The sequence below is a fragment of the Bubalus bubalis genome, chromosome 11 (assembly GCF_019923935.1).
Source record: "Bubalus bubalis isolate 160015118507 breed Murrah chromosome 11, NDDB_SH_1, whole genome shotgun sequence".
NCBI classification, from domain to species: Eukaryota; Metazoa; Chordata; class Mammalia; order Artiodactyla; family Bovidae; genus Bubalus; species Bubalus bubalis.
The window spans coordinates 1084134-1108591 of NC_059167.1; the positions used below are offsets into that span (position 1 = coordinate 1084134).

Below are 24458 nucleotides of genomic sequence, written 5' to 3' on the forward strand. Positions count from 1 at the left end.
AATAAATGAATTTAGTTGTGTATGTGAGTGAGTGACTCTTTGCAACCCCATGGACTGTAGCCCGCCAGGCTCCTCCGTCCATGGGATTCTCCAGGCAAGAGTACTGGAGTGAGTTGTCATTTCCTTCTCCAAGGGATCTTCTTCCTGACCCAGGGATGAAACCTGGCTCATTCAGGCAGACGCTTCACCGTCTGAACCACCAGGGCAGCCCCAGTTGTGTATAGATCTCACAGAGAGAAGGAACTTGGACGTTGTTTCTGAGAAGTTCGTTTGTGAATCAAACAGATCATCTGAAAATCAAAATTAGCCATTTGTCTAAAAGTCACAAATCCTTGTAGCCAAGGAGTCTGAGAATCTAGTAGAAAATGTGTAGAATTTTTCTAGAGCAGTGGTTTATTATTTTTCTTTTTTTTAAATGAAACATTTTAAGCATTTCTCAGTTTTGATTTCATTTTTGATTTCAGTATCAATAGATATAACCCATGTAAACAAGATCTCTTGAGGGGCCTTGCAATAACTTTGCAGAGGGACTTCCCTGGTGATCCAGTGGCTAAGATGCCACACTCCTGATACAGAGGGCCCAGTTTTGATCCCCAGTCAGGGAACTAGATCCCATATGCCTTGGCTGAGACCTGGTGCAGCCAAATTAATTAATTAAAGAAAATGACTTTGCAGAGTCCAAAGGGATTCTGAGATAAAAGAGCTCTGAGAACCTCTGTCCTAAAGAACAAGAGCTTCCTGGTCCCCTTTCCCCAGATCGCTGGGCTGCAGGGAGGCAGGACCACTCAAGCTGGCTGAGCTGTGTAGACGAAGCCCGCAGGCTTTCCTTGACCCACCGTCATCTAATAACACCCTCTTCCTGTCTCTCCAGGTCGAGGCCTCAGTCTTAGCTGTACCTGGGTTACCTTGGTGTTACCTGGTTATTAACGAATAGATGGCCGGCCCCACCCCTAGCATCAGTGATGCTGCAGCTATGACATCATGGTCATTTTTTTTAATCCTTAAGTGATTCTAATGTGAAGCCAAGGTCGAGAACCCTTGTTGGAGGTAGTCAGTAAGAAGGTAAGCCAACTTGGTAACAGGGTCAGGATGTAGCAACAGCAGTTTCATTTATTTAACTAATCATCGCTGTTAAAAATCTCAGAGAAGCTACGTCCATCCTTGTTATCAAAGTTAAAATGCTGATTTTCCATAAAGAGGTTGAAAACAGAACAAGACCCCCCAAACCAACAGCAGTTTCATCATCTTGCTGCTTAGGTTTTTTTTTTAAGTAGCCTGACACACTTTGTCTCCGCACGGTCAGTTCTTAGCTGAGCTCCATCAGCTCTCCTGTGTCACCTTTGAACTTGGGCTCGTGGGCCTCCTCGCTCGGCAGCGCTGACTCTGGAGGCCTCCCTGGTCCTTCTCCAGAACCTCCCTCTTACGTGTCCCCGTGGGTGCTGGTCCTTCTCCAGAACCTCCCTCTTATGTGTCCCCGTGGGTGCTGGTCCTTCTCCAGAACCACCCTCTTACGTGTCCCCGCGGGTGCTGGTCCTTCTCCAGAACCTCCCTCTTACGTGTCCCCGTGGGTGCTGGTCCTTCTCCAGAACCACCCTCTTACGTGTCCCCGTGGGTGCTGGTCCTTCTCCAGAACCACCCTCTTACGTGTCCCCGTGGGTGCTGGTCCTTCTCCAGAACCTCCCTCTTACGTGTCCCCGTGGGTGCTGGTCCTTCTCCAGAACCTCCCTCTTACGTGTCCCCGTGGGTGCTGGTCCTTCTCCAGAACCTCCCTCTTACGTGTCCCCGTGGGTGCTGGTCCTTCTCCAGAACCACCCTCTTACGTGTCCCCGTGGGTGCTGGTCCTTCTCCAGAACCACCCTCTTACGTGTCCCCGTGGGTGCTGGTCCTTCTCCAGAACCACCCTCTTACGTGTCCCCGTGGGTGCTGGTCCTTCTCCAGAACCACCCTCTTACGTGTCCCCGTGGGTGCTGTGTGGGGATTGTCCACAGAAGCTGGATTCTCAGGCTGGTCCCCAGCCCCCTCTTCCGTTTCCCTTCCACCAACCCCCTCCCACAGAAGGATTTGAGTATATTGAGAAAAATCCACATTTCCTTCATGTTGGGACTGTCAAAACACAATATGGATGGCCAGTTTATCACTGCAAATACTCTTAAAAATGAGTAAATTATGGTACATTTGAAAGCCCCAGCAGAAATTTTTATGCTCACAGTCTCCTCTTACCCAGAGTAGACCCAACTTGGTTTATTTGAGTAGTCAGCGTGTATCTCTCTATAATCACCGTTTTCAACCTCATGATAAGTTGATAGCTACCACCGCCAGGGCTGGAATGTTTATCTCTGTATTACACTTGAGGATGAGTTATAAATTAAGAATGTTGCCAGCAAATATAAATATCACCAGTTTTCAATCTGAAATAACTGAGACTCCTGTTCTCGGTTCTGAAACCATTCCTCCAAGAGGGGATGTGGGAAAGAGGTGGGGAGAGACCCCCGTTTTGGAAGGTGGCCCCTGTCTGGCAGGAGCTCCCCAGGTCAGCATGGGGGGAACATGTGGTTTGACTCATTTGATGTCTGAGTAGCAGCCCTTTGGCCAGATCCCTCTGGCTAGTGAACCTGTCCCAACAGCGGCCTGCCCCAGCCCCTCAGAAGAGCAGCTTTTATAGAAGAGTAAGGCGGGCGCTGCCTCTGCTGTGACCTGACCTCCAGTAGGCTGGTGTTAGCCTCGGCTGTAGACTTCTGCTTACATAGCGGGCAAAAGTGCGCTGCTTCTGTAGTTTTTAAGTCACATCCTAGACTATGGCCCCAGATCCTTCAAAGGCCAGGGAACGAAGTGGGCGGTTGCTGGGTGTGTCTGGAGACCAAAACCCTCCATGCGGAATCCTCCGCAGCAGACCAGGGTGGTCCCTCCCCTGCCCCCCAGGGAGTCTCCAGGTCCAGGCCCCCAGGAGGGTGCTCTGGCGCCTGCCTTGGTCGCCCTTCAAGCCTGCCGGGTTCAGCAGCGTGTCTCTGCTGGGCGTCCCCCTTCTCAGCCCACTCGAGGCTCCTGGAGAGTCGCTCTGCAGTCTAAGCTCTGTGGTGACTCAGAGGGCAGCTGAAGCCAAGGACAGGAACTAGGATGCCAGGCCCCAGCGGTCGCATGGGGTGTGACCTTCGAAACTCAGACACCCCCAGGGGAGGGATGTGCGTGCGTCTTGGTCTCGTGTCTGTGTGGGGGCTGCGGGGTGTTTGGGGTTGGCTGGTTCAGTCTGTCCTTTCGCCTCTGACGCGGTCTTCTCGAACGCCCACCTCAACCCCGCAGGCTCCATCCACGCCACATCAGTCGCGGCCTCCAGAGTGGAGCAGGCGCTGTCGGAAGTGGCCTCGTCCCTGCAGAGCAGCGCCCCCAAGCAGGGCCCCCTGCACCCCTGGATGACGCTGGCGCAGATCTGGCTGCATGCAGGTACCTCTCTGCCCCCTGCCCCATCCGGCCTGCCGCTGCACCCGAGGAGGGGCGTGTGCCGGGGCAGCAGTGTGCACGCGAGAGCAAGGCCACTGCCCCCCAGACAGCCTCTGCAGGGTACCCAGAGGTCCAGCAGTCCTGCTTCAGCTCTGAGCCTCAGTTTCCTCCTCCGAACCACGGGGTTCACTGCACTCTCTCCTGGGGTGATGAGCTCAGCGCCCCACGCACTCTAGCAGTGACATCCCAGAGACCCTGGGAGAGGGGTCGGGGGTCGGGGGTCGGGGGTCGGGGGTCCGGGTGACAAAGACGTCTTCATCTAGGCTGGGGAAGGGGTGGCACCCTTGTGTCCAGGCTCCCATCTCTGACGGCACTCCTGGAGATCCTCAGAGAGCAAGGCAGATACCCATGGCTGTGGGACGGGACACTAGCCCAGAGAGCAGGTGTGACCCCCCCAGTTTCACACGGCTGCTTCTGCATAGCTAGGAAGTCCCCCCCAGTAAATCCAGCACACAGGCGTTTTCGCCGTGAGAGCCCCCGTAGGGAGCCAGTGACGGCGGCTGAGTTGCTGGCATGTGTGTGGTTCCGTGTGAATGACCACTTTCTCATGTTTTAGCCCTTGATCTCACAGGGCTTCCCAGGCTTGGCTCCTGGGGTGCCCGGTGAAAGCCCACATCTGGCGGGGGAAAGTGCTTCTGACCCACCAGCGCCCATCTGTTTAGTCCGCTTGTGCCAGGGCTAATCGCACGATGCACAACCTTGTTTGCGACCTTTGTGTAAGAAGACACAGTTGGGTTTATTTACCTGGCTTGGGCATGTCCCAGAGCCAAGCTCAGGCGGCACCTTCTGTGAGCCGTAACAATGCCCGTAAATTAGCAAATTATATTCTTCTGAGCAGAAGCACAGACGAGGGCTGACTCACGGCCCTGCTCATTGTTCTCCCTGCGCAGACGGCAGACGCTTGCCAGCGCTCAGCCTGGGGGACTTAGACCGGCTGATGCCTCCCTTGTGGCTTGCTTGCAGAAGAGCCCGGTCCCCTGTCTAGGATGTAATGGCCATCCTCTTCCGCCACCCTCATGAGCACCGATGGCGAAAAACAGAAAGAGAAGGGGTTCCTGTTAGTGTCCGGGTCAGGTGAGGCTGCCTGAACCTGCAGGGCTAGTGGAGGGGCAGAGTTGGCCTTTAAAATGGGCACGAAGTCGAGTTACTGTTGTTGTCTGTAATGGGCATTTATTTGGCTGCGTGGGTGTCAGTTCCGGTAGGCAGGACCTTCAGTGGCTTTGTGCAGACTCTCAGCTGTGGCACGTGGGGTCCAGTTCCCTGACTGGGGATCCAACCCGAGCCCCCTGCACTGGGAGCGTGGAGTCTTAACCACTGGCCTGCCAGGGAAGTCCCTGAAGTTGAGTTTTTGAAAGGCCAAAGTCTGAAAAGCCAGAGGGCTGATGGGGACCCTTCCAGGCTGGAGCCAGCTCCCCGGACCCCTCAGGCCCTGCCGTTCTTGCCTGTGTCTCAGAAATGCTGATGACCTGGATGAGGGTCCGTGAGTCCAGGACACCTTCGCCCGCCCGATGTGTGGTAAGACCACACTCTGCTCCTCTTGGCATGACCTGCTATGACTCTTGGGAAGAAACTGCATATCTGCTTCTGAGAGCATTGATGAACTTGGCAGCTAAGATTCCATTTGGAGTTGTCCTAGAAGTTTTATTAATCACGTGACATCCATTTCTCATTGCCATAGCCTATAAGAGAGAATAAAGCTCTCATTGCTATTAATAGGTGTGGCTTTTAACATTCTAGGAGTTGGTGGAATTGAATTCTGGAAAGCAAATGTCGTACCTGCCGTATAAACTCCGAGCAGAATATAAATCACGCATATATAGTATGAATAGTGGCATAAATTAGAATCTTATAGGATTGGTGCCATATTGATTCTTTAAAGCACTGGCTTTGTTTGAGTCAAGATTAGAATTGTGTCATATATTCAACCTAGTCTTTAAAGAGGTAAATTCAGAAAGAATTCATAAAACAAGCTTCCACTGAAATGTAAGATTCTACCATATGTGGTTTGAGCTTGACTGCTCTAGGAGGCAAAATAAAAGTGACCCACATTTTTTGAGAACGCATGGAAACCAGGGAACATCTGTGTCCATCATCAGCTCCAGCAATACCGCCAGCTTCTGTAAACGTCGCAGGTTTCAGAGGAAGCTAGATCAAGGCCCGAGACCCCAGGTTGGTGTTTCTGTGGCCTGTGGGTCTCTTCTCTCCTGGTCATTTTTCTGTGGTCTGAGTGTAGCGGGAGCTGGTGAGGCGGGGCCCGATGGAGGTGGTGCCCGGTTTGAGAGCGGCAGGTGAGGCCACTCTGAGGTGACCCAGACGTCCAGCCTGTCATACAAGCAGGTCCCGGGCCGTGGGGTGCGTGTCTGAAAGGCAGAGAGGTTGTGACCGGGAGCCCTGAGCCTCTGCTGCTCTGAGGGGCCAGCTGCCAGCCCTGCAGGGAGCCCAGCCCAAGAGAGCAGGAGCACTCAGCCCCTGAGGGCCCCCGGGTGGGGAGGCCATGCCTAGGGTGACCCCCTGCCCCGGGCACTTCTGACCCAGAGCCCCCGGCTCTTCCTGGGACCCCCGGCGGCCAACGCCCACGGGTTGTCCGTGTTCGGCCGCTTGGTTTGAACCTTTGTGACAATTTCATTTAAATTATGTTTGAAAAAATAATCCAAGCTCATGGTACACCATTTAAAGGGCACAAAAGACACAGAGTGGAGGCATCCCCCACACTGAGCACCGGTCACCCCCCTCCACAGCCGCCACGTGAGTGGCTGCACACCCGCCAGAGGGGTGACGCTCGTGGAGGCTGCTAACGGTCACATCAGAGACCGAATCCATTGTGTGAACTGACCATCTTTTAACCAGTGATCCGCTGACTCACGTTTAGATTATTTCTAGTATTTTGCTGTTACAGACAGGCATCAGTAATAGCCTTCTGTACATTGTTCTGTGTGACCTCAGTTCAGTTCAGTCGCTCAGTCATGTCCGACTCTGTGACCCCGTGAACTGCAGCACTCCAGGCCTCCTGTCCATCACCAACTCCCAGAGTTCACCCAAACCCATGTCCATGGAGTCGGTGATGCCCTCCAACCCTCTCACCCTCTGTCGTCCCCTTCTCCTCCTGCCCTCAGTCTTTCCCAGCATCAGGGTCTTTTCCAATAAGTCAGTTCTTCACATCAGGTGGCTAAAGTATTGAAGTTTCAGCTTCAGCATCAGTCTTTCTGTGTAAGGGTAATTCCTAAAAGTGGAATTGATCAAAAGTTACTCTTTAATCTTGGTAAAGTTTGTCACATTGCCTTCCGCAACTGTGCCAGTTTGCATTCCAGTCAATAAGGTATTAGGATTTCTCTGGTGGCTCAATGGTAAAGAATCTGCCTGCAGTGCAGAAGACCCGGGTTCAGTCCATGGGTCAGAGAGATCCTCTGGAGAAGGAAATGGCAACCCACTCCAGTGTTCTTGCCTAGAAAATTCCATGGACAGAGGAGCCTGGCGGGCTACAGTCCCTGGGGTTGGATACGACCTAGTGACTCAACAACAAGATGCACAAGGCCGCTTCCTCCCATCTTCATGGCACAACGAGTTCTCAGACTTCCAGACCGTTGCTAATCTGATGAGACAGCGGGGTTCCACTGTCTGCTCGTGGGCCCTGCCATCGCCTTCTTAGGCACTGAGCGCTTCTTCTTGGTTTGTGGCGTTGGCTACACGCCAGAGAAATTTGCCTTGTGTCATACGCGCTGTCTTTTCTCTCAGTTAGTTTGTGTTTTAGGGTTTTGTTGTTGTGATTTTTTTGCCAATTTTTTTTCCCATTTATCAATCTTTTCTTTATAGCATCTGGGTATCACACGATGTTTCAAAAGCAACTGCCCATTTTTACGGTCTCTTTTCCTAAAAGTTCCAAGTATCTTCCAGTGCTATTTGTAACATATACACCATCTTATAGAGAAGGTCAGAAGGGCTACTTTCCTCTGTGGTACAGAAGGGAAACCCGGGCCAGGGAGAAGCCAGCTCCTCTGTGGTCTCCCTGAGACAGGAGTCAGGAGGGCTGAATTAAAGCATGTGAGGTTAGTTGCACCTCAAGACGTATCTCTCTGGGAGTCATAGATCTGTTTCTTTAGAAGCACACGCACGTGGTCACTGGCCATTGGAAATCCATACTTTCACAGTCCAGGGATGAACCAGGGTCTTTCTCAAACCAAGCAGCTTCTTGGTGCCCACCCTTCAGTATCCTCTCTGGGGATGGCAGCTAAAAATGACTTTGCGGTAGGTGGATAATTTCTGCTTGTTACTTACTAATAATTATAGCTTTCGTTTTGGCACCTCTCACCGTCAAAACCAGCGGCTATTCTTAGATGTGCAAGATCAGATTTTTGGATTTCTGCTGGAAATGTGAAGCTGTGACCCTCTCACAATTTCCTTGGCCCCGGCTGGCCTGTCCCTTCCGTCCTGCCCCCTGCTTGCTTCCTCCCGGCTGCCCAGAGGTGCTTCGGCGGGGTTGCAGGGTGAGCCTGTGGCCTGGGCACCAGGCCAAGATGGAGACAGCTTGCAGACAGGTGGCGTGAGGGTCCCTGCACAGGGCGTGCCTGCCGGAGGGAGCCGCAGTGCCCAGGGGTCAGGCTACCCTCATGCCAGTCTCTGTGGGTCAGCCCCGCCGGCCCTGCCGCGGGTCGGGGGTGGGGGGGGTTGGATTCCCCCTCTGCAGCCTGCGGGTGGCTGACGTTTGCCAAGCACCACGCGTGTGTCTGATCTCATCCCAGGACTTCATGTGTCTTCGCTTGTTTGCTCCTTGCAGTAGCCATATAAAATGTGTGTGTGTGTTGAGTTGTTCAGTCGTCTCCAACTCTTGCAATCGCATGGGCTGTAACCCACCAGTCCCCTCTGTCCATGGGATTCTCCAGGCAAGAGTACTGGAGCGGGTTGCCATTTCCTCCTTTAGGGGATCTTCCTGACTCAGGAACTGAACCCACGTCTCCTGCGTCTCCTGTATTGCCGGGGGATTCTTTACCGATGAGCCACTGGGGAAGCCCAGCCATATGAGGTATACTTACCTTCAGTCACCCCGTTTTACACATGAAGCAGCAAGACAGAGGTATCCCGTCACCCCCCTAGGGTTACATGGCTAACACGGGGAGAAACCAGAATCCAGACCCAGTGTGGCCCCAGAGCCCCGGCCCCGCCCCGGGCGGCCCCCAGCCGGGAGCCCCGCTGGAGCCCTCCGGGGGGTCTGAGCTCCAGGCTCTGGAGGGGGCGCTCGGCAGACGGGCGTGTGTCCCTTCGTGGAGTTTGCGCTTCACCCGCGCTGGGCTCCCCGTGCCGAGGACCCTGGGGTGGCGGGGCGGGCTCGGGGAGAACGAGAAGGGAGGTGGCTACCTGGACGTGAGAGGACCAGAGGGCGCGTCGTCAGACCAGGCCCGCGGAGGGCGGGCGGGGGCCGCGGACGGCGGGGGCTCTGGGGCGGGAAGGGGGCGCCCGAGCCACGTCTTCCGGGTGAAGCTGATAGACACACATGGGGGAGCTGCTGGGTGAGAGGCGCGCGTGAAGGACTCCGCGCGTGGTGGCGATTCTGCTTCCCACCACTGGCGGCCTGGGTCGGGGAACAGGTGGACATTCAACCCTCGCTTGAGGTTTGGGCAGGAAACAGGAAGTCGTGAGCGGTGTTTTAAAGCCAAGGAATGTGACGAGAAGGCCTGGGCCGGAACGCTGATGGAGGAAGGGACAGCCAGGACCCAGACCTGAAGGGACGTCCCTGGGGGTCCAGTTCTAAGACTCCATGCTCCCGATGCAGGGGCCCTGGTTCCATCCCTGGTCAGGGAACTGGACCCCACAGGCCACACCTGAAAGCTTGTGGCCTGAGACTGGAGAGCCCTCACCCCACAACTGGGATCCAGTGTAGCACCCCCAAAAAATGGGGGAGGAGAGGAAAGCCAAGTCACTGGCAAGGGAGTGGTCAGCAGGGTGGGGGAAAGCGAGGGGGTGCTGTCCGTGTAGCCAGGGGGCTGCAGAGGGGCCTGTACGGAACCCAGGGGCTTGGGTCCCTGGCCAGACTCACGGAGACCCCGGCCCCGCCGCCGTCTGCCAGAACCTGCTCCCCAGGCCTGCTGCTCTCCCTGCAAAGTCACACCGCCGTGACAGGCACGGTAACGCACGAACGTGCTCAGCAGGCGGCAATCACTCAGGAGCTTCTAAGATAACGGTTTCTAAGTCAGCCTTGCATTTTTTTATGTATTTTTAAAGGTTATGCTGCTGCTACTGCTAAGTCGCTTCAGTCGTGTCTGACTCTGTGCGACCCCATAGACGGTAGCCCACCAGGCTCCACTGTCCCTGGGATTCTCCAGGCAAGAACACTGGAGTGGGTTGCCATTTCCTTCTCCAATGCATGAAAGTGAAAAGGAAAGTGAAGTCGCTCAGTCGTGTCCGACTCTTAGTGACCCCATGGACTGCAGCCCAGCAGGCCCTCCATCCATGGGATTTTCCAGGCAAGAGTACTGGAGTGGGGTGCCATTGCCTTCTCCGTTAAAGGTTATACTCCATGTATAAAATAAAGTATGATAAATAATGTGTGCTGAATACCCTATTGGGCTTCCCAGGTACTGCTAGTGGTAAAGGACCCGCCTGCAATGCAAGAGTGACGAGACCTGGTTTGATCCCTGGTCAGGAAGGTCCCCTGGAGGAGGGCAGGGCAACCCACTCCAGCATTGCTGCCTGAAAAATCCCGTGGACAGAGGAGCCTGGCGGGCTATGGTCCAGGGGGTCTCAGAGTCAGACACGACTGAGTATGCACACACTCTACATGTGTATACATTAGGCATATAATATATACATGCACTCACTATACCTGTATATAATAGTACATATTATACTAATTATATCTTATAGTATGCATATATGTTAATTGTATATCATATTATAATATACTCCATAATACTATCAAGTGTTGCCCGTAGCCCCATGTTGCACAGTATATCCTTGTAGGCTCTTTCGTCCTTAATAGTCTGTATGTGTCAGTCGCCTGCCCCTGCCCTCTCTGCTCTGTGAATAAACAGTGAGTTTTCCGTGGATGTAGGAGCTAGGAGTGCTGAGAGGGTGGATGAGGAGGAGACAGGAGCCTGTGCTGGGCGTGGCATCCGGGAGTTGGTGACACGGATACACGTGTCAGTCGTGGATGTAGGAGCTAGGGGTGCTGAGAGGGTGGATGAGGAGGAGACAGGAGCCTGTGCTGGGCGTGGCCTCTGGCAGCTGGTGACACGGATGCACGTGTCAGTCGTGGATGTAGGAGCTAGGAGCGCTGAGAGGCTGGATGAGGAGGAGACAGGAGCCTGTGCTGGGCGTGGCATCTGGGAGCTGGTGACACGGATGCACGTGTCAGTCGTGGATGTAGGAGCTAGGAGCGCTGAGAGGCTGGATGAGGGGGAGACAGGAGCCTGTGCTGGGCGTGGCCTCTGGCAGCTGGTGACACGGATACACGTGTCAGTCGTGGATGTAGGAGCTAGGAGCGCTGAGAGGCTGGATGAGGAGGAGACAGGAGCCTGTGCTGGGCGTGGCCTCTGGCAGCTGGTGACACGGATGCACGTGTCAGTCGTGGATGTAGGAGCTAGGAGCGCTGAGAGGCTGGATGAGGGGGAGACAGGAGCCTGTGCTGGGCGTGGCATCTGGGAGCTGGTGACACGGATGCACGTGTCAGTCGTGGATGTAGGAGCTAGGAGCGCTGAGAGGCTGGATGAGGGGGAGACAGGAGCCTGTGCTGGGCGTGGCCTCTGGCAGCTGGTGACACGGATGCACGTGTCAGTCGTGGATGTAGGAGCTAGGAGCGCTGAGAGGCTGGATGAGGGGGAGACAGGAGCCTGTGCTGGGCGTGGCCTCTGGCAGCTGGTGACACGGATGCACGTGTCAGTGGAGCGTGAGGGACGGAGCCCCTGGTGGGGGGGGCACAGTCCTCGCAGCGAGAGCCCTGAGGGGCCAAGCGGGAGCAGCAGGGGTCAAGGACGGAGGTTAGGGGCTTCCGTGCCGCCGCTGCCGGCTCCTCGGGTGGCGAGTCAGGGTCAGCCGAGGGTCGGGGCTCAGGAAGCAGCGGGGCCGGGGACAAGGTGTGTCGCAAACACGGGGGACACGGCGCCCGGGTCTCGCCGTCGCCGACACAAAGGCGTCGCCCTTGACAGTGGACACAGCCGTCTGCAAACTCGGAAACAAATGTCAAACGTGCAGCAGGACCCCGACGGGGCCTCCACGAGGGCAGGACATGGGCTGCGCTCCTCGCGGACGGCAGGCCCGGCGTGGGGTCCCAGAGGGGCTCAGGGCCGGGCCCCACCCATGAAAGCAGAGCCCCTGCCTCCTTCCCCTTCCCGAGCCCCCCAAAGCAGAAGCAATGAAGGGCATTCCCGTGGGAGCGGATACGGGCGGCGGCCTCCCCAGGCCTGCCGACTCTGCCGGGGGCAGGAAGCGCGTGGGTTCGCAGGACCTCTGTCCTCTTAGCCCTCATGCGATTTCCACATGAAAGAGCGGATTCACGAAGGCAGGGGAGCCCGCGCTGCCCAGGAAGCCAGCACCAGCTTGCCCAGCTTGTTTCCCAGGCACCAAGCTCCTCTCCCTGGAGAAGCAGGGCTTGGGGTGAGGGAGTGGTTTGCGGGGTCAGGGAGCCGCAGGATCCGCAGGAAGCTGGTTCCCACGCGCCTTTTCCTTCCTCTGCCCCTACCAGCGGCCTGGCTGAAGGGCATCCGCACCAGGAGCGGCCCTCCTGCGGGTCTCAGAGAAGTGCCCATGGGCAGCTGGAGCCCCGGGGAGCAGGAGTCTCGGTGAGGGGAGTGTCTCCATCTCCAGGGGACACGCAACCCCGTGCCAGGCACACAGCTGGCCGGCGGGATCCAGGCTGCTCAGCGACCACCCCCACTCCCCCCGATCCCGCCCTCGCCCGGCACCTCTGCGTGGTCCCGAGCCCGAGGCAGAGCGCGGGGCCCAGTTCTCAGCCTCTCAGCTGACACTGAGCGGGAGCCTGACTAGTATCCAAAACTAGAAGTAGGAACGGGGACACCGGGCACTTGGGGGCCTGGGGGTGCGTCCCGGGCTGGGTCCCCCGGTCAGGAGCCCCCCTCACCACTCAGGGGGTGAGACTCCCCAGGCCTGCATCTGCCAATGAGCTCAGAAGGCCCTTGTCCCTCTCTTTCACCTGAATTTAGCCCTGGTGAAGGGGTCCTGCCTGTGGGGTCAGGGAAGGCTGCGGGCTGAGGGGTGCCTGGAGCAGGAGACCTCAGAGAAGGGGCGACCCCACCAGGGCTTTGCCGGGGAGGCTGGTCTGGCGGCACGGAACACACGGAGGGGCTGGAGGAGACAGGAGCGGGGAGGAGGCCACACCTCCGGGAGACCACGCCAGAGGTGCATGAGAAACAGTAGACATCTTCTAGTTTTTTTCCGTGGCGTTCTTCCATCACTCGTATTCTTGTGTGCATCCGGTTCTACACAACATATTAGTATGTGTGGAGCTTGGAAATGTGGGCACAGAAACAGCTTTCTCTGCCAGGGCAGAGGGCAGTGGTCAGGGCAGGACAGGTGAGGAAGGGAAGGGGCTGCCCTGAGCTGGGAGGCGGCATCGGTGGGCCCAGAGTCGGGGACAGACCGATGGGCGTCTGCATGGGCCCTGCGTGCAGATGAGGGAGCCCTGGGGCTGCTGGAGGACGGCTCCTGATGCTGCTGTTTGGAAAGTGGCAGCCTGGGGTCTCAACAGGCCGAGTCGGTCTCAGGTAATAGTCCCTGCAGGTGGTGGCTTTCCTGGTTTGGCCCAGGGCAGGGTCGGATCGAGCAGCCATCTGACTTCGTACCCACAGACATGTCAGCCTCCACCCGCGGCCCTTGTCACACTTGCGGGCTTCAGAATAACCAGCCGAGGGGCAGCGCCATTGCCCCCGAGGGGCTGTGCACCTCTGCTTGGCCCGTCCTTGGGCTCAGCCAGCGCTTGTTCTGTGGACGTCAGAGCTGAGGGCCGGTGTCCCGGGTGGGCCTGGGGGAGGTAGTCCTCCAGGGGGAGTCCTCTGGGGGCGGGAGTCTTCTGGGGGAGGAGTCCTCTGGGGGGAGGAGTCCTCTGGGGACGGGAGTCTTCCAGGGGCGGGAGTCCCCCAGCGGAGGTGTCCTCATGGGGAGGGAGTCCTCCGGGGCGGGGAGTCCTCCAGGGGCGGGAGTCCTCGGCGGGGGGTGGAGGGCTGTCCTCCGGGGGCAGTGGGCCCGGCTGGCCTCAGGCCCCTCTTGGTAGTGACAGGCGTCTCCTCGGAGGCCCTGCGGCCGTGACTCTCGTGTCCGTATCAGGGGCAGGAAGGACTGTCACCCGGCTGTTCCCACGTGGGCTGGGGCGGGCTCTGGGTTTCCCAGACGGGCCCCTGTCAGGCTCCCTCGGGGGAGGTGGCGTCCCAGCCGGAGCCCTGGTCCGCTGCAGGGCGTCTGGGGGACGGTGACCCAGGATGCATCCGCCTGTGCTCTCGTTCTCACAGCGGAAGTCTACATCGGCATTGGGAAGCCCACGGAGGCCACGGCCTGCACGCAGGAAGCTGCCAACCTCTTCCCCATGTCTCACAACGTCCTCTACATGCGCGGCCAGGTGGCGGAGCTCCGCGGGAACGTGGACGAGGCCCGGCGGTGGTACGAGGAGGCCTTGTCCATCAGCCCCACCCACGTGAAGAGCATGCAGCGGCTGGTGAGTCCGGGGGCACCCCTCCGAGGCAGCGGCAGCTCTGGACCCTCAGCCCGTGTGCTGGTTCCAGATGCACTTGCCGGCCGGGGGCTCCGGGTGCGCCATCCCCGCGGTGGTCTGTGCAGGTGGAGCTCCCAGGAGCGGGCAGCACACGGGCAGTGTACGGCCCGCCTGGGCGCCTGGGCCGACTGAGGGCGGAGTCTGGGTCAGAGGCCTCGGGCCAGCCGGCCAAGCTGCCCTGTGGCTCGGGGCTCAGTGAACTCGTTCTTGTGGCCCTGGGTGCTGCCATTGTCCTCTTGGTCTCCGCGCTGTTGGGAGCAGCCCCCTTGGGGGTGCCCACACCCCGGGGAGCCTGCAGGACAAGACTCCGAGCACTTTACAGTTTCTGGGGCCTGTTGGAGCCAAGACCGCAGCCTGTCCCCAAGGCTACTGGGTGGCAGGGACATCCGGTCAGAGGAGGGGGGACAGCCTCCCTGCACTGTGAGGACCCAGGGAAGTCACCCCAGCCTCCCGTAAAATGAAGACATTCAGCTTGCACCCAGAGAGGCTGTGAGGTTCTGTCCTGGGCTAAGAGGAGACGGTTTTGTAACTAATAAGTAAAATCTACTCCAGAGGGTCCCAAAGGCTCCATTCTCTCGCCGTTGCCCACAGTAGCATAGCAAAATGGACAGAACTGAGCAGCATCTACTGGTTTTCAACGGAAGGCCGGGGCGCCCACTGTTAGGGACCATGTGACGTGTGCGCTTCTGAGTCAGCTCTGGGTTCCATTTCAGCCCCGTCTGTGGTCCTGGGGCACCGTGGGCTGGCCACGCACCCCCAGGAGCCTTGGTGATTCTGTATCTTGACCCGCTCCTTACCCAGCTCACTCGTGAGAACTCCTTGAAATGATCCACGTGAGGAGCCCAGCAGAGCCCCAGCACCCAGGAGGTGCTCATTCAACAGAAAACCGAAGACAGCCATTTTCAGTTTTAAAAATAAATTGGACCTTATAGTAATTACAGCTGTTGAGTTTTTTCAGCTTCCCTGTATGAGCCTTTCATAGCTCAATACAGCTTTATAAATAATCATATGTATTATCCAAACATTCCTTTGTTTGATTAGAAGCATTACATGGCTTTTTATCTTTGTCTCACTATTTTAAAAGGAATTTGTAAAGAGCTTCTCAGGTCTCTCTGCCTTTGCTGAAGTATCACAGAAGAGGTATAATCAAGGCCATGTACCCAGCTTTTTATTAAAAAGAGGCAGCGTGTTTCTACCCTGGGGCCTATAAATTATTCAGAGAAGTATTTCTTCTTCATCCCCAAGGGGAACACATGAGACAAAAGATCAAATAGGAAAATCGCACCAGGAAAGTTTTCGGTTTCACCTTTGGAGCTTGTCAAGACACCTGAGCTCCCTGACAAATGCCAGGCGCTTTCCCTTCTGAAAGGAGCAGCCGCGGGCCCAGGCTAGGAGAGCTGGTAAGCGAGGGCCGGGTGATGAAGGAGCCTCGCCTGTTGGATCCAGAGCCACAGCTGAGCCTTCTCTGGCCCGCAGACATTAGCTACCTTAGGGGTCTCACCAGTAGAAAACTGTAATAATAATAATAAGCCCCTAAGATGTCTCAATGGGCTTCCCTGGTGGCTCAGTGGTAAAGAATGCACCTGACAATGCAGGGGACATGAGTTCTATCCCTGGGTGGGGAAGGTCCCCTGGAGGAGGGCACGGCAGCCCAGTCCAGTGCTCTTGCCTGGAGAATCCCATGGACAGTGGAGCCTGGTGGGCTACAGTCTGTGGGGTCACAGAGAGTCAGACCTGACCGGGCGACTAAGCACTGGCCGTTTGGGCCTGAATAGATCAGGAAGAAGTGAAGACGAAGGGGCAGCAGGGAGACGAGGCTGTCTTTTCACCAGGTCACACCCCAAGGAAGAGTCAGGGCTCTAGACTTACGTGGCAGAGGAGGCGGAAGCAGACGTGGGTGTCGGCACCCACATGACTCTCGGGGAGCAGGCTGCGCAGTGATGAGGGGACCAGGGAGGCCTGCCTGGCTGGCCAGGCCAGGGGTCAGCGGTCAAGACTAGAAGGAGTTTGAAGAACCTGAGCAGCAAAGAGGACCGCCCTCCCAAAGATCAAGGCAAGGGGTTCCAAAGGAAGGAACTGCCTGTAGGCCGACTGCAGCCCATGGAAAAACCCAGAGAGAGGAAGTGTCTGCACCAGCCCTGATGCTCGGAGAGAGAGGGGAGGGCAGAGGGGCTGTTGGAGGAGCCATCTTGAGAGAAGGGAGTCGTGTTCCGAATCACAGGTGGAGACCAGGGGCTGATGCTAAACTTGGAGAGTGGTTCCCAGTCAGGGGCATGAGCTGGTTCCCCGAGGAGGGGACATTTGTTCCCTTTGAGAGCAGGTTAGTGGTGATGTGTGCCAGCCCCCTCCATCAGCCCAGCTCATAGGAGAGGCACGACTGCAGAGAAATGCGAGCACAGTAATATTGTTAAAAAAGCATTAACGACTTGGAGGCAGATGGTTTTCATTAAAGCGTTAAATGCATTAAAGTTAACATAAGGTCAGACTTGACAACAGAAATGTACATGAAACTCCAACAAAAATTGACAGTTTTCTAATAGTTTCAGCCTTCAGAGATGCGTTTAAATTCGTATACAGCGAGAAGAAAGAAGAGAAATCGTGTGTTTAATATTAATAATGAGTTAGCACAAGATAAGAGAGCTGAGTGTGGGCAGATAGTAAGGGAGCAGGAGCTGACGGGCTGAGGAATTGCAAAGTCATGCTGTTGACAAGGGAGGGATTCATAGAGTGATCAGACGTTTTCTCCAGAAAAATCTAAAGGCGTATTTTCATATCATTTTTGCATAAGTGTATAAATTTACAATCATTTGCATGCTATGGTTAAAAAGCCTTTCGCTCCCAAGACCAAGATGAACTAATGAAGCACGGAGCAACCGTTTCCATAGCAGTAGTGCTGAGACCAGGAGCCGGGGGCAGAGCGGGGAACGGAGGGCAGAGGAGCAGCCTCTGGGTGGCACCACCCAGGCCAAGGGTGGGCTGGGCTCAGAACCAGGGCCACGGTGACCAGAACAGGGCCAGGATCCGCGAGCAGCGCCATGTGCCTGCCCTCCGATCACGTCAGCCTGGGCTCTCAAGGGCAGAATGTGAGATGAGGGGGAGAGAGAGGAACAGAGCCTCTAAGGGAGAGGTGAGTGTGGAAGGAGGCCAGGAGGGTTGGGTGCAGGAGCTGGTGTTGGTAAGACCAGAGGAGAAATGTTGCTGAGAAATAGACTTATCCTGGAGCACATTACCAATGCGCTCAACTGGTCAAAAAAGGTGTGAAATCAGAAGCAGATGGGGCTCGCCCAGGGCATGCTGAGGGCGGCACGGCAGTGTGTGGGCGACGTGCCCATGCAGCTTTATGGAGGACACGAGCTGGAGAGGGACTGGACCACAGGCCCCTGCCCGCCCCTGGCCACAGAAAGGAAGAAGATGGGTGTATGCCCTGAGGGCGGGGCCTCCAACTGAGGCAGACAAAGATCTCAGAGCGGGTGCTGAGCAGGAGAAAATAGAATGAAAGTTCTCAGGGCCATGCCCTTGTATGTCGAAGGTCTCGCAACAAGGCTGGATGCCTGTTCAGGGACAGAGGCCAGCTGTCCTTCAAAGGAGGGTAGTTGGGAGACCAGGGAGCTGGTAAATTTCTCCCGCTCTGCCGTGGGAAGTAGTGAGAAAGGCCCCGTGGTGGAGCTCCCAGAGAAGGGGAGGACAATGGGGAAAAGAGACCACTAGGGGCCAGGGGTCAGGTGATCCACCATGGGCACAGGGTGAAGGCCTGCCTGCCTGCCTTGGATGGACAGCCCCTTGATGGTGGGTTGCAGGGCAGAAAGGACCCATCAGTGAGGCGGGAAGGCATTTGTGCTCAATGGAAAGACAGTTTGGGGATCACCATAATAAAGGGCCAGTCAAGTAACAGAACAAGCTTCTTGTTTGGGCATCAAGTGTCCAGAAGTGCTGGTTGACCTCTGTGGCTGGACTGAGGCGTGAGCTCCAGGCAAAGGTTCCAGGACGAGCTGTCCCTGAGGGTTTCCTCCATGATCTTACATTTTCTTTTTCTTTCTTCTTCTAAAAGTCTTTATTGAATTTGTTATAGTATTGCTTCTGCTTTATGTTTTTTGGGGGGTTTTGGCCCCAAGGCATTTGGGTGGGATCTTAGCCCCCCAAAGCTGGATTCAAACCCACATCCCCCACACTGGAAGGCCAGGTCCAACCACTGGAGGTCCAGGGAAGTCCCCTGTCTTAGGCTTTCTGAAACACCAGAAGTCTGCAGTGACGTCGAGCGTGAGAACTTTAGACGTGGGTCGCAGTTCTGTTTCAGGAGCACATGAGTTGCAGAGGCTGGCAGAGAACAGCCGTGCTGTTGGAAAAGTGGATTTTATTACGAAATACCCGGGGGCACGCCCTGTAGGCAGTGGGGCTGGAAGGAGGACGTGAAATGCGAGGTTCTGCGTGGTTACTACAGCTTGTTTTCACGGCTCTAAAGTTTGAGCCAGAAGCATCAAAACAAGGCTCACAACATCGCTCTGAAGTCGGAGCTTTCTTTTAACCGTCTAGAAGCTTACAGGCTTGATTACTGAGGGGAAACGTTTCATCCCGTTATGCATGATGGGCCAGAAGGATGGCAGGGAGGGGTTGAATCCAGGGAAGGAGGTGAGCTCCGGCTTGCTTGAGGCAGGCAGCTTGTGCCGCTAAATTACGAAACTCTGGTGTTTTTATTCCTCTCGCTCTTTTAAAGTGTCCGTCTGTTTCATGAGATTTGGGGGAAATTGCTTGTGTCTCATATTTCATTATTTAGAAGCATGTTTTCCAATGGATACCCCTGTTGGAGGAGAGAGGCAGCAGGAAGCTGGTGAATTTTTCAGGGTGATTCCAGAGATGGCCCTGCTGGCTCAGATGGTAAAGAATCTGCCTGCAATGCAGAAGACCCAGGTTGGATCCCTGGCTGGGGAAGAGCCCCTGGAGAAGGAAATGACAACCCACTCCAGTATTCTTGCCTGGAGAATTCCATGGACAGAGGAGCCTGGTGGGCTATAGTCTGAGGGGTCGCAAAGAGTCGGACATGACTGAGCGATTAACACTTTAACTTTCACCAGAGATGGCAGCTGAGTCTGTGGATCTAATTTATCCATCAGTTTAGCAAGGGGGACCCAGGGCCCAGGGCACAGACAGACAGGGCAGAGCTACGCATCTTTGCCTTGGAGAAACCAGTCCTAGAGAAGGGAACTCTGATCCTGTTACTCTAGACGAGACCCAGGGACAATTAAGGTAATGGAGCAGAGTGGAGATGTCCTTCCCCTTGCGAACGCTCGTCCTTAGAAACCGATCTCTTTCATCCAAAGTATCAGTTTCTCTCCTCGCACGGGAGGCATGACTGGGAGGGAACAAAACTCTACCGCAGTCTAGTGAGAAGGCCGTCTCATCTATTCATCGTATTTCATTTACTCTCAGGATTTTAAAAATGCTTTTAAACATAAGGAGGACGCTTGTTTGCTTTAAAGACTAATGAAGTATCTAGAGGCCGCCCTTTCTGCACGCCTGTGTGCTGTTGATAGCCCTCTGAAAAGCACACAGGCCTTCGTTTCTCTGCTGTCCTTGGCTGTTTATCTGGGGCTCAGACTGACAGAGAGAAGGGTGCAGGGCTTCCTACCAGCTGCTGGTTCTCCAGCCAGCTCCACTGCTGCCCTTTCATGGTACACACTGCCTCTTAGCAACTCTGACAGCTTCAGGCCCTCCCGAGAACTGGGAATCCTTGGCATGAACATAACCTTCACCTCTGAAAAGAAATTTAAAACCTCATCCTCCACGTCTGATGTTTATTCTTGCAAGATGTGGTGAAATCGAGAATTTCTTTTACTGGTGGGAAAGACACTGCGCTTGGTGACCTGCCCCAGGTCACATTTCAAGTTAGGAGCAGAGCCAGGACTGGAAGGTCAAGTCTGTTAAGGGTCTGGAGCTTAAACATTAGGACAGTGCAGTGGTCAAGGGCATGGTGCCAGGGCCAGCCCGCCTGGGTCCCTGCTTTATCACTTCCCGACTGTGTGGCCAAGTCCCTTAGTCTTCCTGGGCCTCCATTTTCTCAGCTGTGGAACGGGGATAATAACTGACCGCCCCGTGGTATGGTTTTGTGGGTTGAGTCCCGCAGGCTCTCTAAGCACTAACTCAGGTTACCTGCCTGTGATGGAGGCCCGTCTGTGTCTATTTGAGGGGAGTTCTTTTCCGGAGGAGCTGACCTCAGGAGTGGCTTTCCCCCTGACCGAATTTCAGCAACTAGAGGAGCCGAAGTAAGAACATATCATGGCACCTGCTTGGCCAGAAGCATGGTGCTTTCCTTTTCAAGTATTACTTTCTGACTGTGGCTTTCGAGCCAGTCGCCCTGGTCATCATGGCTGAAAGGGGTCAGGAAACAGCGGAGGCCTCCGCTGGCCTGACTGTCTCAGGCAGAGACAGAAGGCGTCACCTCTGCCCGGGCTCAGGGGCGGCCATGTCGGGCCAGACTGGACTGCTGTGCACGATGGCCCGTGGCCCCCGGCCTGGGGCCGAGGCTGCACGGGCAGGAGGGACGGAGCCTCGCACGCAGCGGACTCGGGGGCCACTGCCCAGGGGAGCCTTTCTTGGCCCCGCCCACCCAGCCTGGCGGGAGGTGTCGGCCCCTGGACCTCGCTCCCTGGAAGCACTGGGGGAACCGACACGGGGCTGTCTGCTCCCTGGGGGAGGCATCCCGCCTGGCAGCGCAGTGGCCGCGTAGACTGGGAGGTGACCGCCGGCTTGGGGGCTGGGGGAAGAGGTGACCGTGCCCTTCCCAGCTGTCGCCGCTCCCCTCTCGTGAGTGAAGGCCCGGCCCAAAGCCTGGGGGCCCACTGCCTTGACTAGACTCAGCAGAGCCCATGGCAACAGGCTAGTCTCGCCGGTCAGGTCCACCGGCTCTTTGTCGCCTCGGCCTTGGCTCGGGTACCATCGGCCACAAGGACAGGAAGTGACGTAGGGGCACCGTGGCGGCCGAGGCGGGGCTGAGTCACGGGACTTCCGGGCGGCGGGGCTCAGGAGGATGTGCCGGGCTCCCGGGCGGGGCTGCAGGTGTGCCGGCCTGGCGGAGACCCTCAGACCCGCTCCCGGGGCTGAATGCGAGAGCAGGCTGCGGGGCAGCCCTCCGCTGGAGGGCTGGGAGGGCGCAGAGACAGCCCCTCTCACGCTCAGACTCTGTCCTGTCGTCTCCAGACACTCCTCCGTGCCAGACCTTGAACCCGTCCGGGGGGCGTCGTGGCCGGGACCACAGACAGCCACGGCTCAGGACTGGAGTCGCGTGGCCTCGGCCCCCAGGAGCAGCGTCGGGGTGAGAGGCCCGGCCGAGGGGAGGCGTCTGCCGGGGCCTCGGGGTCTCAGTCGAGTCGGGACGCGGCCCCGCGAACACGCCCACAGACAAGAGGCCTAGTTCCCGACCAGAGATCAGAACGGCAGCTCACAAAGGGTCTGCCCGTCCTTGGTCGGAGCCCTGTGCACTCTCCCTGTTCCCGGCCAAGCTCCGTGCCAGGCCCCAAGGCCTGACCCAGACACGGGTGCTGGGAGGCTCAGGTGGTCCCCGGGGTGGCAGTGGGGGCACAGAGGCAGCTGGTTGGCACAGCGGCACCAAGGGGCTGCGCTGATTCAGGCAGCGCCCCTGCCGTCACGGAGCTTCTTCAGGGGCCACTTCTCACCCACCTTCTTCCCCCGAGACCAGGGCCTCCCGGGGAACGCCCCCTGGAGACAGCCCAGCCCAGCGGGAGACAGCCTCCTTCCGCCCCGCGAGTGTCCCTAAGCATCGTTTCCTGTCTGAAAAGAGCAACACCCAGACCCCACCGCCCCGGGCCGGGTGAACTCTCCTGTGGGGTTTCTGTGGGTCACCCCTCTGTCCTCTCCCCAAGGACACTTCCTGGTCCCTTGATGGTGACCCAGCCCCTCCTACTGGCTCCCCCCATGGACCGTGGGCCTGGTGTCCTGTCGGGGCGAGACCACCTCTGCTCTTGGTCCCAGACTGAGGGAGATTCTTCTTTCACCCCCGACCCCCACCCCAAACCCAGTTGGAAGCAGCTTCCTTATTTCCACAGCACCACCGTATCTTCTTTGCTCTCACAGCTCGCTTAGAGGGCGGCTCCTCTGGGGAAGGGAAGGGGAGACCACCTTGCCCTAACTGGGTTTGCAGAGTGCCTGCTTTGGGGCTTCCCAGGTGGTGCTGGTGATAAAGAACCTGCCTTCCAATACTGGATCCGTAAGAGACATGGGTTCAATCCCTGAGTGAGGAAGATCCCCTGGAAGAAGAAATGGCCACCCACTGCAGTTTTCTTGCCTGGAGAATCCCATGGACAGAAGAGCCTGGCAGGCTACAGTCCATGGGGTCGCAGAGTCAGACACGACTGAGCGCCCTAGCACGCACCCGTCTCCGGGTGGGAGGCAGAAACAGAGAGCCGGTCTGCTGAAGCAGGGGGTGGGGGGTGGAACCCAGGGGCGGGCGCGTGTGAGTGGGTGGGGGGGTACTGGATATGACCTAGGGGAAGAAGCAGGAACTTGAAAGGTTTTTATGGCGCCAGCTGCATCTTCACCTCCTTTTGGAGCTGTGTCCTTTAGCTGAGAGCATTTTCAGCTCGCTGGGCATGCGTGCCCTCCGTGGAGCGAAAGGCATGTTCCCCAGGACTCTGGAACTTCTGCTGGCCGCCTGCATGACCCCTGTGTGGCTTGTGGCCTTGTTCTCGCCGCCCACCCTGCCCGCCCCCCGCAGGCATCCTCCCAGCCCCAACGGCCTCATTCGGTGCAGAAGTATTCTCTGCAGACATTTTCTGCTTGATTATTGGGTCCTTCCTCCCACTGCAGCATTTTCTGAGTGCTGGCCAGGGCTCCATGGCTTCGGGCCACCCCTGATGTCACTGAGGACTGAAGTCACAGGCCCAGAAGCAGCGCAGACCCGGCGCAGGCTCTGAAATGCAAGCCACGTCACCAGGCGTTCCTTTGCAGCAAGTTAAGGGAACAAAAAGAAAGAGTTCTGCATTTCCTTCTATTTTCTGTGCTGTATTCTTGTTGTTCAGTTGCTCAGTCGTGTCCGACTCTTTGCAACCCCAGGGACTGCAGCACGCCAGGCCTCCCTGTCCATCACCAACTCCCAGAGTTCACTCAAACTCATGTCCATTGAGTCGGTGATGCCATCCAACCATCTCATCCTCTCTCATCCCCTTCTCTTCCTGCCCTCAATCTTTCCCAGAATCAGGGTCTTTTGTTTATTTCTATTTTCTGTTTTGTACTCTAAGATGACTAATTATAGGCAGTGTGGTTTAGTGTCTCATTAGTAATGATGATCTAAAATTATTTAGAATCTGACGTACCCTCCCAAACCACTTATTCTTAGAAATTCTGCTCCAGTCTTCCAGGACGATTTGCCATGTTGCTTGCACCGCCTTCCTGCCTCGCCGCGGCTCTTGCTCCCTAGCTTGGATCTGCCTTGCCACTGTTCTTGCTTCCTAGCTTGGGTTAGGAATTTGGTCCGGAGTTGTTTCCTTTACCATGGTCGTCCTGTGTTCTAGATGCCGGTCCCTAATTAATTCCCTCCTTGTTTCAGGCCTCCCTGGATCTCAGCCCTGCTGTTGCCCTGGCTTCCTGAGCATCTTCCCCCACAGTGCCTGCCTCTGAACTCAGCCGGAGGGTGTGGCAAGGCGGCCCCCGTCTCCTCCTGGGGGCACTGGGGCTGGCAGCCCCAACCTGTCTGACGCTTAAATTGCCCCCATCTTCTGCTGCTGGTCTCAGAGAGGCCCCCTCACTAGTGTTTCTGGACTTTCCCTCTGGGCCGTGTCTTCCCTCATGTGGTCCGGACCTTCTGACAGTCTGAACTTCAAACCCTTTAGCCCAAAGGCCTAGGGGGGACCTCCCACTAGAAGTTCCCTCAGGGTCTGCTGGGTTTTCCTCACCAATACCAAGGATGAGGGACCAGAGTGGACGGGTGGCAGATGAAAGCCTTTGGACCTGGAGCTCCCCAGAGGGTGGAGGGCACTCCGGGGTTTAGAGCGCCCGTGGGCTTCCCTCATCTGAGCAGCTCCTTTTACAGAGAGGGGCGCGGAGGCAGCGGGGGCTCAGCCCCCACCCCCAGGAATCCTGACTCCATCGCTTCTGAAGGTCTCTCGCCCGCGGCACCAGGGGTAAAGGCCTGCCTGCCAGTGCAGGAGACACAAGAGATGCGGGCTCAATCCCTGGTGCGGAAGATGCCCTGGAGGAGGCATGGCCACCCACTCCAGTATTCTCGCCTGGAGAATCCCAGGGA

The 24458-nt window shown here is 56.7% G+C and overlaps 1 protein-coding gene across 4 annotated transcripts in view; it reads left to right on the forward strand.

Annotated features, from left to right (window-relative positions):
• Window positions 1–24458, forward strand: part of TTC7B (tetratricopeptide repeat domain 7B) — a 278267-nt gene that overhangs the window by 239869 nt on the left and 13940 nt on the right. For 3 of the 4 annotated variants that reach the window (XM_044924610.2, XM_045161998.1, XM_044924613.2), the window contains 2 exons: window positions 3298–3438; window positions 13947–14149. In XM_044924610.2, coding sequence (XP_044780545.1) covers window positions 3298–3438; window positions 13947–14149 — 344 coding nt within the window. The remainder of the gene's footprint in view (window positions 1–3297; window positions 3439–13946; window positions 14150–24458) is intronic. The other variant, XM_045161999.1, reaches the window with a different exon arrangement.